Genomic DNA, 17,200 nt, shown 5'->3' with positions numbered 1-17,200 from the left:
TAATATTCACTTAATAATAGTATGTACTAAGTTTAATTTTTTTTTTATTAAATATTCAAATAAATACTTGTATAATGTGTTACAATGCTATTTTAGAACATTAATTATATTAAGTGATACCAGTACGATATTAGTACATATTCATTTAAAGGGGTGTAAAATTGTTATCAATAGTTAAGAAGACTAAAATCTAAATAAAAATGAGCTATTATACTACACTATATGAAACAATATCATCAAATTATATTATCATATTATTTAATATGAAAAAGTTTTATAATCTTAACTGCTGGACTAAACCTAAAATAAGAAACTAATATTTCGTTTCAAATTAGTTGTATTAAAAATTAACAGAATTGACGATTTAAGATATACAGTGAAACCTCCTTTAACGGACACCTCTCAATAGCGGACTCTTTCAAATAACGGACGGAATTTTGAGAACGGTGAAATGTGTACTCACTGTATTCCCCCCTTAATAGCAGACACCTCCAAATAGCGGACGACATTTAAGCGACCGAGAGTGTCCGGTATTTAGAGGTTTCACTGTATATTTAATTTATAAGACCCAAATAATTTCTTCAGCTTCAGCAATTATCTCACCTATTTATTCCATGGTTATAATTAATATTTATATTTATAACAAACAAAATAACATTTTAGGTACTAAATATTATCCATGTAACGAATGACAAAGTGAGTAACACTTTGCTGTAAATTAGGTGTCTAGAGAGTCACTGTAATGAATGACTTATATTTGAATTCAATAAAAATTGTCGATTCTGAGAGAAGAAAGTTCTTCAGGCACACTAACAATGTCAGCCTATATTAATTAGAATATTTTATGATATAAAAGTTAAATTTATTTATTTTACTTTTAGGCACCTATATATTACGTTAAATTCATTTTTGCAGAATGAATTAGAAAATGTCATTGGGTATAAAAAATATTAAAATATATTCTAAGAATTCTAAGTAACTACAAATAATATTTTTAAGTTACAAAAAAATAACTTTATTGTAACTAATATTGTTCTTAGTTTAAATATGTAATTTATGTAATTTTATCCAAATGTGAACTTAAAATAGCTATAAAAATGATGTGTTTACATATTTTTTTTAGATTTTTTGGTTATAGGATGAACTACTTACATGGAACATTGTTTTTAATCATCAATTCTTAGCTTAAATTTAATATTTTATAAATTTGTATACTACAAAATTATTTATAAATTTCCAATTTGATTAATTTAGTTAAAATTTGAACATTAAATGACTATAAAAAAAATCCTTTCTATCTATTTTTAATCTGATATTTTAACAATGTATGAGGCGCCTAATATTACATTTTTAAGTCTTTTGACCTAAAATAAAATTTTATGGACATTTATAGAATAAAATTTAAACAAATTATTTGTTGATATGAGAAATTATCAAAATATTTTGAAATTTGATTGTAATTAGAAAATGATAAAATTAACATTTAGTATAAATTTCAAGTATCTATGGTTAATTTTTTTTAAATAACAGCAAATTAATAAAATCATTCCATAAGATATTGATTGGATATCAATATCAATATGTCAAACGCTCATAAAAATTTAATTTTAGTTTCAGTTAACATTTATTTTTTCGATAAAGGTAGTACATATTATAACTTATGAACAATCTTGTATTAAATTTTCAAATCTTAGATGTTAAAAGTAAAATCTACATTAATTTCTAATTTCTAATAATTTGTGAATTTTACAAATTTTATTAAGATTTTAATTTCATAGGCTTATAAAAAATTATTGCGGATTTACTCTCAACTTCTTTTTAATTTCCACTAACAACAATTTATGAAAAACCTTGTATTACGTTTTCAATTTTTTGATTGAGCAAACATTTTTTAACGACATAAAAAAAAAAAAGCGGGTAAGTCGTGTATGTCGCTCTGCTGTACAGTAGGTTACAAGTGGGTTACTGTAATGGATGGAATTAAATTTAAATCCAATGATATTATATCATTGTATACAAAAAACGATTCTGAGGGAAGACGGTTTATCTGTCTAGGATATATTATAGATTATTAAAAATTTTCAAATCTTAGATTTAAAAAGAAAAATTTTTATGAATTTCTAGTTTGAAATAATTTGCGAATTTTCGTGATTTTTACATATGTTGTCAAAATTCAAACTTTGAATGCTTGTAAAAAAAAAATTGTGTTAGAACTAGTGGGCCATGAGGGAAACACTGGTCTGACAAACAAAAACTAAAAACACACATCATTGTAAGATCAATATATTCATTGTTCTGCTCAGAATCTATTATATTGATGTTAAAAGTTTTACCTATCATTTCCGATATTTTTTACTTAGTAGGTACCTACTAAACAAAATTTATATGAGTTTGAGAAATAATGTGATTATTTGGTGAAAGAATAATGATCTAAAAGTGTTTAGACTAAAAATTAGGATTATAAAATGATTACTTGATAGTATCAAAATCATTCTGATCACTGATTCCAACATCTTCACAAACTGTTGATGCATTATCAGACATGATAATTCCAGAACTTATCGAACGATTATCTGGCGCAGTAGAAGATTTTATTGACGATAAATCTTCAAGACTGCTAGACATAGATCTAAAAAAATATTTACATAATAAATACTTTTATAATGTATAACTACTTGAATTTAAATAGGCTTTTATTTTAAATGTATTAAATTAAACCTTTTATTCATTTTTTAATCTATATTATATGTAACATAATGAGTATTTAAAAGAGAAGAAAAAAGAGTTACATCATTTGGGGAAAGAAGCCACCCACTGATGACACTATCAATTTATATTAAATCTTGTGATATTTAATAAAGTTTTTGTTTTTAAATTAATTCATTTATTAATTTATATATATATTATTTTAAATGTAATAAATCTTTGCACCATTTATACTTCAATAGCCTTGAGGGGGGGGGGCTGTCTATGGTTGTGAGGAATAATAAGTTCTTTTAATGAGAGGATTTGAATGATTAGATAGACAGTAATGAAATTTTCTATAGGAATGCTTGGTCATGAATAGTTTTAAAGTTACAATCCATGTTTAGACTATGGTTTGATATATATTGAACTCAATTGAAGGATTTACTTATATTTTTTAGGTCATATTTTGAGGACCGTTCTCCGACATATGATAATAACCAATATTTTCTACGACAGTCAGAGTGACCAATCATGAAAAAAAAAATGTCAAATTGTTTTAATTATTTAAACGTATCATATTAATTAAACAAATATAATTAATACACTTTATATTTTAAACTACTGAAGTATAAATGCATAACTGTAAACAAATGCAATAAAATTTAGTTGGTTCAACAATTATTATAGTTCTATAAATAATAGTAAAATAAATTTAAAAGAATATTACAAACATTAATAAAGACCAGATAGACTTATAAACAATATTGGTGGCGTTTCAATGAGGAATTGCATAAACAACTACATTTTTTCCAACAGTATATTTTTATTATTTTATTATATTTTATAATAAAATATAATTATATATTAAACAACTTCCAGCTCTGTGGTTTTCTCATCTGATGTTCATTAATACACAAAAAAATTTGAGGTTATATCATGTTATCAAATTTATGTTTGTCGACAAACCTAACCTAACCTATTAATGTTAAACTCCTTGTGTACAAAACTTTTTTAAGCCCAGAACAGAGATGGAGGTCGTTCGAAGTGTTCAGACAGGGCTTAAAAAAGTTTTGTACATAAGGAGTTTAACATTAATAGGGGTGACTTTGTTACTAATTAAATGTTTAAGCATACATAGTCAATTATTTAGGGATAGTTTTTTTTTTTAAGTATGTGTTGAGCTCAAGTTGTGTCGATCAAGTGCTTGACCAAGATATTATTGTGGGAGATATTGGAATAAGAATTCCAAATTAAGCCAAATAAATTATATTTTATTTTACACACAATATAAATTAATTTCACATTGAATTTATAACTTATGTATTCCAAATAAAATTAAAATGTTTATGTAAAAATATAATAATGTATAAAATATAAAATTTTTTATAGTCATTTTTTACTGATAAATATAAAATAGGTATGTACCTATATAATATATTTTTCAAAACATACCTATTGCTTATACTGTAGGAATCTATATCAAGACCCAACTCTACTAATAACTGTTTTGTCATTAATTGAGCTTTATCTTCATCAATGGTATTTTTATCAGACTGAGGTGAATACATAGTATACCTTTTTATTCGTTCTTTTGCGCTTTCTCCAATTTCCTAAGCAGTTAACATTTATAATTATAATACAATCAAAAAACAATTTCAGTTACTTTACTTGTATTTCTGTGGTTTTTTGTTTAAATATTGAATATGCTGATGTAACGGCAAATGATAAATTACTAGTAGCTGAGTGAATATTACCACTAACACTGTTCATGGCATGTGCCAGATTATCAGATGCAATTTGAATATTGTCACTAACAACTAAGCCAACTGTATTCACTGCAGATGTTAGATTATCTGAAGCATACTGAAAATTGTCAGCAACTACTGCTGATACAGATCCAGCAACGCCTGTAAACATTTAAATAATTACAACAAATTTTAATATAGATTTAGGAAATACTCCATTTTCAATCCAATTACATTGCATCGAATAAGAGCTTTTTACTTTTTAGATAATCTAAATACATTTATCAAATTTTTAACTTTCTAACAACATGCTTATTGCAAGTTACAATTTCTTTAAATACTGCAACATACCTATTATAGCCTAATTTAAGTTGGTTAAACCTATCTTTTAAAACATTTTAACTCAACAGCTATAATTACACTCAGAATTAAAAATAAACTTAAAATAACTATAATATTACATATTATGTATAAAAAAAATGCATTTATGACTAAATTTAAATGGCTTTTATTCAGTAAAAAATTGATTTTAGAGCAAATGTTGGAAGTTCAGAACCAGTATGATTTGAAAAAAATAGGCCAACCTAAGAACAAAATCAATAATAGATGTTACTATTTAAAATAATATTACTTTTAATACACAGATTGCATGTTTAATAATTAGATGGTTCAGAATTTAAAATGTTAATATTCTCATCAGTTAGGATTGACGTTTGGCATACAATAAATAAATAAATAAATAAATGTGTATTTAAGTAGCTTGTCAAAAAATTCCCAATTCAATCAAGTTATAAAATGCAATGAGTCCTAAATTGGTGAACTAAGTAAAACCATTCCTAAGGAATCCATGTGTAGTATGTACTATAGTACGGCCAGCGAAAAATGAGCAGCGACGGCAACGTTACTAGTGGTGCATTTTAGTGTAATCAGGGGTTCTCCGTTTGAAGCTATTGGCGCGCTATATAACAACATGTTTGGAATTAATGTACGCGGCAAATAGTTGTAGAAGCCCTAACGAAATTCGGCCACCCAGAGTGTTGGTATCGCGGCTCATTTTTTGCTGGCCGTACTATAAGTAGACAATACTATGTGAAAGAAAAGTTAAATGCATAAACTAATCATTTAGTATAAACTATGTCATACTGAAGCCTCATTAATAATAAATGGCAACCTTTTATTTCATTTTCAATGAAATTAGCAGCATCTGTAAAATTTTTTACTGCTGAAATGGAACTTTCGCAAATTACACTATCAGAAAATTCTTCTTTAAATTCAAACATTGAGTTCCATTTTTTCAATGATAAATGTTTAGTTTTTAAAATATTAGGATATGAACTCCATCTTGTTAATTTCTTGTAAATTTTTTCAACATTGTTGTCTTCAAAGCTCATTAAATCTTTGTTATGTGATGTTTTTCCTTCAGCTAATCGGTGCACTAAAAGCCGTGTAACACAATCCTGCCAACCAGATTGCTTAGCAAACGCTTTAGCTGCATTTGGACTCATGTAAATCATTGCTAATAACTTTCGAGCAACTTCTAATTTTATTTCGATATCTTCGTAGGCCAGTCGATGAAGAATTGATAGAATTGCTGGATAAGTACACATTGAATCTAAAAATTAAGAAAATTACAGAATAATCGAATAATGTAATAGTATTATATATCACTATATTAAATATACATATAAACATACCCGTTAATAAAACTTGATCAAACATCATTAAAGTAACTTCCATTGATAAATTCTGAAAATCTGGTAGCAATGATATAAGACCAGGATACAACCCATAACCAGAATTTTGTAATCGTAAATTACACTTCTGCCTTTCAAATACATACTTGGTTCTTAGTATAATTTGCAAGAGCTAAAAATAAAAATAAATTTTTTTTTTATTTTTTATTTAAACATCAACATATTATTTTAATGAATCAAAATTAAATTACCCTTAAAATTCGTTGTTTTGCCAACATGCTAATAGATTTTTCAATTAAAATGCAGTATAAAATGTCAGCAGTTTGAGGTTCATACATTAATAAGAATAATTGATCTTTACACGATTCATTTTCTAATTGTTTTATCAATATATCTAATAGTTCAATCATCTAAAAAAAAGATAATCAGAATAATGATTTTGTAAAACCTACTATTTATTTTCATTTAAACAAAATGTTCGCAAAAATAATAATAATAATAATAATGAAATATTTGTAGGTGTTAACAAATGAAAAGTTTTCAATAAAAATAAAAATTGATAGTTACCATTGTTTCTGCCCTGCATGTTATGAGATATCGTATAATTATATCTATATCAGATATATTAACTTCTCTTACAATATAAAATCGGACAATATCCAACAAAGATGCCCTAAGCGCTGTAATGTGATTTACTGATAGTACATCACACGTGGTATAATAAGTCCTTATAGTGTCTAAAAAAAATTGAACACCAAATCGTTTTCGAAATGACTTACGATCATTTTTTATCAACATATATATTATCTTGACAACACCTAAAATACATATTATTTATAATTTAATTAAATTTTAAAAAAGAACAATGGTTAAATCTAAAAATATATTACCAATTTGTACATTAAAAGAACATCGGCACCAAATAGAAAAATTAAAAAGAATGTGCTGATAAAATGCCCTTAATAGTTGAATGTTAGAAATTTCCTGTAAAGATTCCATAAATAACTGCATCGCTTCTAACATTTGCAAATCAATCTTATCTGAAGGTACCTGCAAATAACAAATTAAAAATATTTATAAGCATATTTTAATATTTAAAATAAATATTATTTACTTTTGTAAGTAATTCTCCTAAAATTGGTATCCCATTTTTCCTTAAAAGTTGTTCTTGTCCAACAACATTTCCTTTCATGAGATTTTTAATTAAGATAAATAATAAGCCTATTGGGTGTAGTTCAATTCTTTCATCTAAAATTAAATATGATATTAAATATTTATAGATACATAAATATTTTATAGATAACCTAAAAGATAATTAACTAAAAATGTATTTTATTTTAATAATTTAATGCATACCTAAAGAGTATGAACGAAGAGATGAAACATCATCCAAATCTAAAGATATTTCTGTGTTTGTGTGATCCAATGATAATAAGCCTAGATGTTCATTTTCATTTAATACTTGACTTTCCAAAATCGGAAACAAGACACATAGACCACCAATCATATTAATTACATCCTAGGTAACACAATGTTGTTATTATTTTTAATAATCAATTATTAAATTATTACAATAAAAAAAAATTGATATGTTTTTTAAAAAGTACTTGTATGGGTGAACATTTGTTAACAGCTGCAGTAAGGCGAGCATTAGTTTTATTTTTTTGACTTAAATCTAGAGCAGTATCACGACTAGAAGCAGCTGTAGGACTAAAGTAAAATATTGATCTATTAAACAGTCCTAATATATCACATGTAGAATCGTCCATAGTACTAAGTGATGAATAATTTGGACCTAAAACAATTTTCAATAAATTTACTAATTATATGCATTTTGTGTGGTTCTAATTTACCTAATTCATATATAGATTTTATCTGTTGTGCTGAAAAGTATTCAGGAAATAAACAAATCGGACCTAGTTGACCCTTAAGGCATATTGAAGAACCATATAAAGAATCTTGCATGCCAGGAGGAAAGTCTTTGACATATGGATCCATAGCACTTGATCCTCTCATAAGTAAATAATTCGGTACCTAAACAATAACATATATTACATACCATAACAACAACAATGAATTCTAAAAATATTACCTGACTAATAAATGATGGTAATATTCCTCGATCCACTTGAGGTTGAGTATCAATAGATTTTGGCATGTGAGGAAGAAAAGTACCGATAGAACATTTTTGAAATTGCTAAAGTACAGATAAAAGTAAATAAATGTTTAAAATCGATTAACAAATAAACAAAGTAAAGTTATAGATATATTATAACTTTATTAAATTTAAAAATATATTACTTCAGTTAAAGGCGTAAATTTGGCAGGAACACTAATATTTTGCACACCATCAATATAAATTGAAACTTGATTATGTCCAAAAGGTCTCCTTAAATAATACCGAAAAATGTAGTAAATGAATAGCACTAAATATTATAACCTTACTTTGATGGACTATAGCTAACATCTACGCAATACCAACGATTTTCTACAAATCTAAAATCTCGAGCAGTAACAGTAAAAAATTCTTTCTTTGTATTCATTCCAACAACTAGAGTCCAATCTGATCCAATAAAAATTTCTAATCCTGTATTTGAATTGGTTAATAAACTAAAAATAAGATAAAATATAATTTAAAATACTATATTTATAAAACTATAATTTTTAATATCTTACTGTAACAGTTGGCGTCTATAAGAAGCTAAGCCATATGTAGTGGTACAATGATGAAAACTAACAATATCCAAACGTAACCAACAATGAAAGGTTAAGCCACTCATAGGACCAGGCCATTTTTTTAATTCGTCAATTATAAGACCTTCTATTAATGAAAAACACACAATAATTTAAATATAATATAAATTTATTTTTATATTGATAAAAAATGTATCAACTTCATAAGCACAAAAATGTAACTAATAAATAAATAAATTTCATATTGTCTAAATTTAAATTGCCACTAAACAAGCTAACATATATTTTCTCCAAATTATATTGATTGATTAGTAAACAACATTTAACTCAAGTAATAATAATAATTATTATTAAGTAATAAATAAGGAACTATAGTTTTGGTTGTTGTTATAATATGTGTTCATTCTGTTTTATTTTTTTCATGAAAATGATTTTTATTATTTTAGTTAAAACTTATTTTATATTTCAGTAAAAAATACATAATATACCTTGATCTTTTTGAATATCAAAAAAAACTTTGCAACTATGATCATAAGTACAATAAGCAACTTCTGATAAGGTTCCAAGCATTTGAGTGATATATGGAAACTAAACAAATAAAATACAATTTTCAGCTAAGCCTTAAATATTAATCAATACCAAAATATGAAAAATAACCTTACAGGTTCATCCTTATCTCTCATTAATAAAAAAATCTTTTTCAGTTCAGATGTTGAAATAGAATGTGAAGCCAAATTTTCAATAAGTTTCAAAAGTTGATGGACTGTTTTTTGAACTAACTGATTACAGTTTTCCAAACATGTGCATACTGAATCAATAACTTTACAAATCGAAGATTGACATTTACTAAATACACAAAAAATAAAACAAATATATAACTTATTTAATTAAAATCTAACTTTAAATATACCATACATAACTTAACTTATTGAACAAATTACTAATTTATTTAAAAGAATAATACATTTGTAAAATAAAATATTTACCTTTGTAAATTTGTCGTACACAAATTAAATATTATACTTGCTAACCAAACTTGATCCATTTCATCAAGACTAGGTAACCATTCAATCAATGGTACAATCATCTGAGCATTCTATTACAAGTTAAATAAAACCACTTTGAAATTAGCAACATGTAAGATTAAATAAAAGTTAATTGAAAAATTTTACCTCTAAGTTTTGATCTAATGTTTTATCTGTATTTTCTGTAGCAATGGAAATTATAGCTTTTAATAATGGTTGACTTTTATTTGCTTGTTTTCCTACAAATTCAAATATTTTTTCATAGCCGTTTATACTCAACATCTGTGTTTTTGCTTCATTTGACATGCGAAGAATCAAAGAAACTGTTTCTACACATTTTACTACATCGTCTATTTCTATATCATCCTTCAAAGGTAATAAAAAGTAAATATTTGGTATAAAATAAAATAAAAATAAATATAATTAACAATAGATAAAAAATTACCTCAAATTTATTAAGTATGTCTAAAATTATTTCCAATAATTTACACTCAACAACATATCCTCTAATTTTTTCAGAATTAGATCCAGATAACTCAATTGACTGTCCAATAGCTTTGATCACACTTAAAACCAAAGGCTGATTTATTTCAAATGCTATACATTGTTTTAATGTATCTCTTAAACACTCCATTTGAGTAGATACGTCCAATTGACACTAATATATATATATATTAGATTAATAAGTATTTAGTAGTACATATTTATATATTTTATAAATAAACTATGATTAATGATATGTACAATTCTGGACTTTACACATAACATATAAGTATAAGTTTAATACATATTAGCTTACTTGATGTGGAGGAAATTGAATCATTACTTGCGTGACGGTTACAAAACATCGTAAAGCTGTAGTTTTAACTATTAAAGGAATGTTTTTATCTGATATGACTTTCATTATTAAAGTACAGGTTGGAGGACTTACTCCTCGAAGTGCATTATGCTAAAATATAAAAAAATTAATGTATTTAAGTATAAACTGAAATAGACTAATAATAAAAAAAATCTATTCAGTCAAGTTATTGATTTATTTAAAATTTATTTTGTTTTGTTTTTAAAAATATTCAACAGTAAAAATTTCCAAAAAAATAAACATGCAGAATAACACAAATAGTTTGTTTACTTCTTTTTTTATTGAAAACAAAATATTTAAAATAAAATTCATAGGTTCTAAATTAGTCTATAACGTATGTCTGTATTTCAATAATACACATTAATTATTATAAGCCAATTTTCATACCAGCTTAAACAAAAATAATTTAAGGTACATATTACAAAATATTTTGAATCTAATAATCCAGCGATTCTCAAATTATGGTATGCAGAAAACCAGAAGGTGGTAAAACAGAAAATATAAAATAAATATTTTTACTTGAGTTTAAAATAGTTATTATACTATTATTTATAAAATACATAAATGAACAAGATTATTATAAACTATAATCATTGACATGCACAGGTACGTAAATTAATTCTGATTATTTTATTTTAAATCAAACTTAAAATTCATTAACACTGAACCTTTTCAATATTATTTCCTCGGACTTATAAATCCATGGTTCTCATCAAAAATTTTTTTATCTAATTTATATCATATTTAGAAAAAAAAAAACTAGTAAATTTGTAATAATAAATAATAATAATATAATTGTAGTATTTTACATATTTAAAATAAATATATTTAACTAGGTATGTAAATTTTGGATCATTCTATTTTAAATCATTAGTGACTAATTGATAATGTATATGAGTAATATGGGGGGGGGGGGGAGTTTGAAAACCGCTGTAATAACCAATTTGTGAAATATAATCTTCAAGGAATTTACCATAAGAATCACTGTTGTTAACTCTTAATACATTGATAGGTATATTATTTTAAAAGCATACACATTTTAAGATCAATTATTATTTACTATTGTATTTTTGATTATAATTGAATGCCAAAAAATTGCTGAAAGACAAATTAAAATTGAAGAATGTTACACTGCACAGTAGAATGTTAACATTATTAATAGTTAAAATATTATGAAAAATAATTTAAATAATTATAATTTATAATTTATTTAAATAATGTATAGTTATTCAACTAGATAAAATATTGGACATTCCTAATTTCAAATAAAATGTTGTTAATATTATTTTCTATTATTAGCAGATTAATAAATATAATTTAAATTAATTATAAGTTTATGTATATCAAGAATTCAAGAGGATGCTGAATCTGCTTTCAATGTTTTCTTCTTACAAACTTATAACACAGATAAATATAGTGATAAGCTTAAAAAACTTGTGTTATTAACTTTTTAATTTTAGGTTAAATACAAAAGTGAAATAATCTATTATCAAACTTAAAGGTAAGACAGAAATTTCCAAAAGTGATTACAAATGTAGCACAAACATGTTACCACAATAATGTTGTACTAAAAGTTGTTGTAGAACTCAATAATGAAATTCCAAAAAAAATAACATATGTAATATGTATGTTGTGGTTCCAGACATAAATTTTAAAACTAGTTTGAGCATTTTAAAAATTGTTAAATTTGTCTATAGTAATAATTTATTTTAAAATTAAAATACAAGTTACCATTGATGATATCAATGTTTTATATTTTACTCTAATATTAAATTTAGGAATGATAAATTGATTCTACTGAGTGCATATTTGTTTTATACAGTGTGATCACGATAAGTGGAAACACTCAATAACTATGTGTAGGCTTCATATATTTCAATTCTGCTTTTTGGCTAACTAATAAACATTATTATACACATTTTCAAATAACTAGACTATTTTTTTGACAGTTAATTTTGCGCATGCGCACAGTAATTTTTTTTTAAATAGCATGATCCAATTTTGACCACCAAATTATTTTTTTTGGTATTTTTTAATGAATTTTAGAGTTAAATTTCTTTTCTAAGTCAAAAAATTACCGAGTTATAGCAATTTGATTTTATGTTATTTGCACGGGTATAACAGATTATAAAATACATAGTTGGTAATAATAATCTGTTATACCCGTGCAAATAACATAAAATCAAATTGCTATAACTCGGTCATTTTTTGAATTAGAAAAGAAATTCAACCACTAAAATTCATTAAAAAATACCAAAACAAATAATTTGTGGTCAAAAATGGATCATGCTATTTTAAAAAACAATTGTTGTGCGCATGCTCAAAATTAACTGTCAAAAAAATAGTCTAATTATTTGAAAATGTGTATAATAATGTTTATTAGTTAGCCAAAAAAGCAGAATTGAAATATATGAAGCCTACACATAGTTATTGAGTGTTTCCACTTATCGTGATCACACTGTGTATATATATATTTGTAGGATAGAGAAAGAACACGTGAGTTTTACGTTTAGTGTATTTAATAAATCATTATAAATAAAAACTTCAAGGCTGAGCATTAACAAATTAAAAAGTTAAGTTAAAGCTAAAAAGTTAATTTAACTTTAACTTTTTAACTTAACTAGTTACTTTTGGATTTTCATTATTTTTATCAACTTAATAAAAATTTTTTAATTAACATGAATTAACAAATTAACTTTTAATTTTAAGAAGTAAGTTAAGTTAATTTATTTAATTTTTAATTTCATTACATTTCACTATTTCAGTCTATTTCAGTTTCAAGTCAAAAAATATTCATGGCAAATTTTTTAAAGATAAAAATTTTATTTTTTTCCAATCTATCTTACATAGAATTACTATATACAGTAATAAAACTATAATCTATAATTTTGATTTGGGTTGGAAAAAAATTGAATAAACATAAACAGATTAACTTTTTTTACTGAATAAAAACTTAACAAAAAGTGTGTACTAACTTTTAACTTTACTGAGTTAACCTAAATTAACTTTGAACTTTTTATTATTAGTGCATATTAACTTCACTTGAGTTTAAAAAAAATCATTAACTTGCCCAGCATTGAAAAAATGTAATTAACACAACTGCTAATAAATTTTATTAAAATAAACGTTAATTTATTGGTGATCAATTTTAGATGGAGTTCAAGCAAAGCGAATATAAAGTAAAGTTAAATATAAATTGTATTAATAAAAATAAATATTTTTTTTTTAATAATTGTTTATCTGTTTCAATCATACAATGTTTAATTAGATAAATATATTAAACTTAATTTAAATCAAATGCCCTTGTCGTAAAATAAAAACTTTAATTATACACAATTTCATCAAACTATACAAAAGATTGAATAAAGCTTTGATTAGTCTTTTAATAAATCTTGGAATGAGATTTTTATTTAGCCAAAATAATAAGCAGTGTTATTAAAAAATGCATTAAATTCTCATTGCTATTTTTTTCTCAAACAATTTAAATTACCAAAGCCCACTCACCAATGCATTACAAAAAATGACAGAATATTGACCATTTTCTATGTTCTGTAGAGGAAGTAACTAATACCAATAAACATTAAACAATAAATATAAAAGAATAAGCCTACAAAATATAAATAAACATTCACATACATTAAGTTTTATAATCCCACAAGTTTAATAAACATAATACCCGGATTTTCATATTAATCTAAATATTTACTTGAGACCCGCATACTATAGCTCCAAATACATCTAAAAGTTCTGCAGCTAATAATGGATATTTAACTGCTAAATTTGTCTCGAAACAGTCTAAAAATAAATGAATAATATTACTTTCCACATAAACACAAATATATTAATTTTGCATAAATTAAACGTACCAAAAATAAAAGGAATAACTTCTACATGTAGCATAGAAGGAGGATATTGTAGTTTAGACATATCTAAATCTTTCATTTGAGAGGAATCGAAACAACGCCATATTTGGTATGGATCATATAGACATTCCAGAAAATGACAAAGTGAATAACAAAATGATAATATTGAAGACTTTGTAGATTCATCATATTGTTGATCAGTAGAAGTAAGCTTTAAATATTAAAAGTATTCAATTATTATGGTTAATTAATAAAAATTATAATAATTTATCAGCAATCAGCATACTGCAAGATTAATTTACTTTGTGAATTAAGTGTGTCGCTACAGATGTGCTTTCTTTAATATAATCGCAAGATGTTAATAATGGAATGTTATAAAAATTTCTGCTAATCACAATTAAGCAACGAATTAGATACTCTGCCTCAGCAATGTTTTGGTTGGACAATTCATTCTAAAAAAAAAAAAGTTAACACATTTTATGAAAAAATCTGCAATATATATTAGTCTATATTCATAATTATAAGCTACTTTTTCTGTATTATCCTTTGCAATGTATAGAAATTTTGCAATTGCTGGAAGTAATTCATCGGGTAGTCTCGATAAAGAAGGACCTGCTTCAGGATCAATAGTAGTTGGTAAACAAATGTCTGTGTTTACCCACTTCAAATTTAATTTTGGTTCCCATATTGCAACAAATCCACATATAAACTGCCTAAAAGAAGCTTCTTCATTCTTAAAAATATAAAAACGGATTTTAGTAAATTATAATTATACTTCATAATACTCATAATATAGAATATATTAACAGGTGTTGTGAATATTTATAAGGTTTCAATAATATAGAAAATTCAGACCTATAAAATATGTAATAAGTAATTGGAAAAAAGAGATGATTATATAACAAGAACCAATAAATGGGAATGATCAATTAAATTTCACCATAGTAATATTGTTTCAATTATGCTACATTATAATAATTTGATACATTTTTTTTCACTATAAAATTAAAATATAAGCCATTAAAAATGAATAAAATGTAATTTCGTAATTTATTTTAACTAAGTTACATATTTCATATTTACATAGGACATACACATATACATAGCATTCACAGACGACATAAAACAAACATCTAATTCACAAAATGTAAAAGTATTTTGTTTTATAGTTAAATAACAAACAAAAACTGTACTTAATTATAATTTTTGTAAATTACATTTTGAGAAATAACAATCAACAGCTGTTGAACAACATGAAGTGAAGTCTGTGCTTTAAATTAGCTAACATTTTTTACTTACTATGACCCTGTCAATTATAGACAAGATTATGTTTGAATAAATGGTAAAAGTTATCTTAATTGTAGGCTATGCCTATATACCCTAGTATTGCTACCACCAAATATTAACTCTTATACTGAAATCCCAATCATGTTGCACTAATATAAAGTATACAACTACCTTTGTCGTATATTGCACCCAATACGTATATATTGCATCTTTCTTATAGTCCATATTTGTGTTGTTAATAATTATTTCATTTCGATTTAACACTCATTTTCAAATGTATTTCCCTCATTTGTTTACATTTAATGTTTTGATTTTTCCTAGATATTACTGATATTAGATATCACTTATGCTATTATCAATAAAATACTTTTGTTATCATATTATCATACAAAATCCATAGAGTAATATTACTCTATGACAAAATAACAGACTTCTATTCTAAATTCTTATAGAACATAGAAGCCTGTGTACAAAATGTATAGCGTTTCCATCTTAGATCTTATACAATGGATGGAGCAAGCTAGCTCTTTTAGTATTTTACTAAAAATTAAAAAAAACGCAATAAATTATTAAAATTAATTAATATTGAACAATTTCAACAAATAAACTTATAGCAGTAATCATAGGCAGAGCATCACAGGTTGGCGGGGTTGGGTGTTGCGGTCACAGCCACCATAGATATATTATCTATTATCTATGACAGCCACGGTCTTAGAAGATAAGGTCGGGACACTTCCCTATTTAACAATGTTAATCAATTCGGTCGCTTAGAGGCCTTAGACTTTTATTAGAGCATAGAATATTATAGAAGTGACGCTCACCCCTCCACTTTAATTGTTTTTATTTCGTGGCAGACTGATTGATGTTGTAAGCTTGGCGGTAAGGCATGATGTTAAGAACGCTTTTATCTCTGAAACGGACCGCTCGAGCAGCCCGCCAAAGTTTAAAAAAAAAGGTCACTGCATACCATAGACCTAACCATAACCCAACAATTAATAGGTCTATGCTGCATACTACCGTTAATTAAGTAAACTTAATTAATGATACTTAGTAATATATAATATATAATAAAATATATATAGACGACATATAGTATATACTTAGTAAATAACTATGTAATAATAATGTTATAATATAACTATCTGCCTATATTATTTTATGATGCTTCCATACATATTATATAAACGTAATTATATTATATTTATAAATGTGTATTTTGAACATCTCTGTGAACAATATTCCCTCAGGAATATTTGTTAAATTTATTTATAAGATTTAGAATTTATACTACGTTACCCAGAACCAATCGAAATTTGCAAATTCCTCACACAAAAAATAGAAAATT

General features: G+C 24.9%; 1 protein-coding gene across 4 annotated transcripts in view; it reads right to left on the bottom strand.

Moving 5' to 3' along the window:
• The window catches only part of LOC107167827 (neurobeachin-like protein 1), a 121,219-nt gene extending 105,034 nt beyond the window's left edge, over positions 1-16,185 (bottom strand). For 2 of the 4 annotated variants that reach the window (XM_089219216.1, XM_089219218.1), the window contains exons 1-28: positions 16,027-16,185; positions 15,098-15,301; positions 14,871-15,020; positions 14,572-14,779; positions 14,412-14,500; positions 14,210-14,269; positions 10,646-10,795; positions 10,292-10,504; positions 9,994-10,212; positions 9,808-9,917; positions 9,484-9,667; positions 9,310-9,409; positions 8,804-8,948; positions 8,573-8,737; positions 8,429-8,516; positions 8,220-8,324; positions 7,981-8,161; positions 7,735-7,922; positions 7,484-7,646; positions 7,242-7,375; positions 7,018-7,177; positions 6,695-6,945; positions 6,379-6,537; positions 6,128-6,299; positions 5,605-6,045; positions 4,357-4,595; positions 4,141-4,298; positions 2,474-2,629 (exon numbers count right to left, since the gene is read on the bottom strand). In XM_089219216.1, coding sequence (XP_089075342.1) covers positions 2,474-2,629; positions 4,141-4,298; positions 4,357-4,595; positions 5,605-6,045; positions 6,128-6,299; positions 6,379-6,537; positions 6,695-6,945; positions 7,018-7,177; positions 7,242-7,375; positions 7,484-7,646; positions 7,735-7,922; positions 7,981-8,161; positions 8,220-8,324; positions 8,429-8,516; positions 8,573-8,737; positions 8,804-8,948; positions 9,310-9,409; positions 9,484-9,667; positions 9,808-9,917; positions 9,994-10,212; positions 10,292-10,504; positions 10,646-10,795; positions 14,210-14,269; positions 14,412-14,500; positions 14,572-14,779; positions 14,871-15,020; positions 15,098-15,301; positions 16,027-16,080 — 4,646 coding nt within the window. In that variant the 5' untranslated portion in view covers positions 16,081-16,185. Of the gene's footprint in view, positions 1-2,473; positions 2,630-4,140; positions 4,299-4,356; positions 4,596-5,604; positions 6,046-6,127; positions 6,300-6,378; positions 6,538-6,694; positions 6,946-7,017; positions 7,178-7,241; positions 7,376-7,483; positions 7,647-7,734; positions 7,923-7,980; positions 8,162-8,219; positions 8,325-8,428; positions 8,517-8,572; positions 8,738-8,803; positions 8,949-9,309; positions 9,410-9,483; positions 9,668-9,807; positions 9,918-9,993; positions 10,213-10,291; positions 10,505-10,645; positions 10,796-14,209; positions 14,270-14,341; positions 14,501-14,571; positions 14,780-14,870; positions 15,021-15,097; positions 15,302-16,026 lie in introns of those variants that run through there. The other 2 variants (XM_089219219.1, XM_089219220.1) reach the window with 2 other exon arrangements.
• Between the last annotated feature and the right edge of the window lie 1,015 nt (positions 16,186-17,200).

The sequence above is a fragment of the Diuraphis noxia genome, unplaced genomic scaffold (genome assembly GCF_037042655.1).
Source record: "Diuraphis noxia isolate RWA-SAM2 unplaced genomic scaffold, SU_Dnox_SAM2 contig0002, whole genome shotgun sequence".
In the NCBI taxonomy this organism is placed as follows: domain Eukaryota; kingdom Metazoa; phylum Arthropoda; class Insecta; order Hemiptera; family Aphididae; genus Diuraphis; species Diuraphis noxia.
The sequence above is the reverse complement of the archived record's forward strand: the minus strand, read 5'-3'. Positions and strand labels throughout refer to the sequence as shown.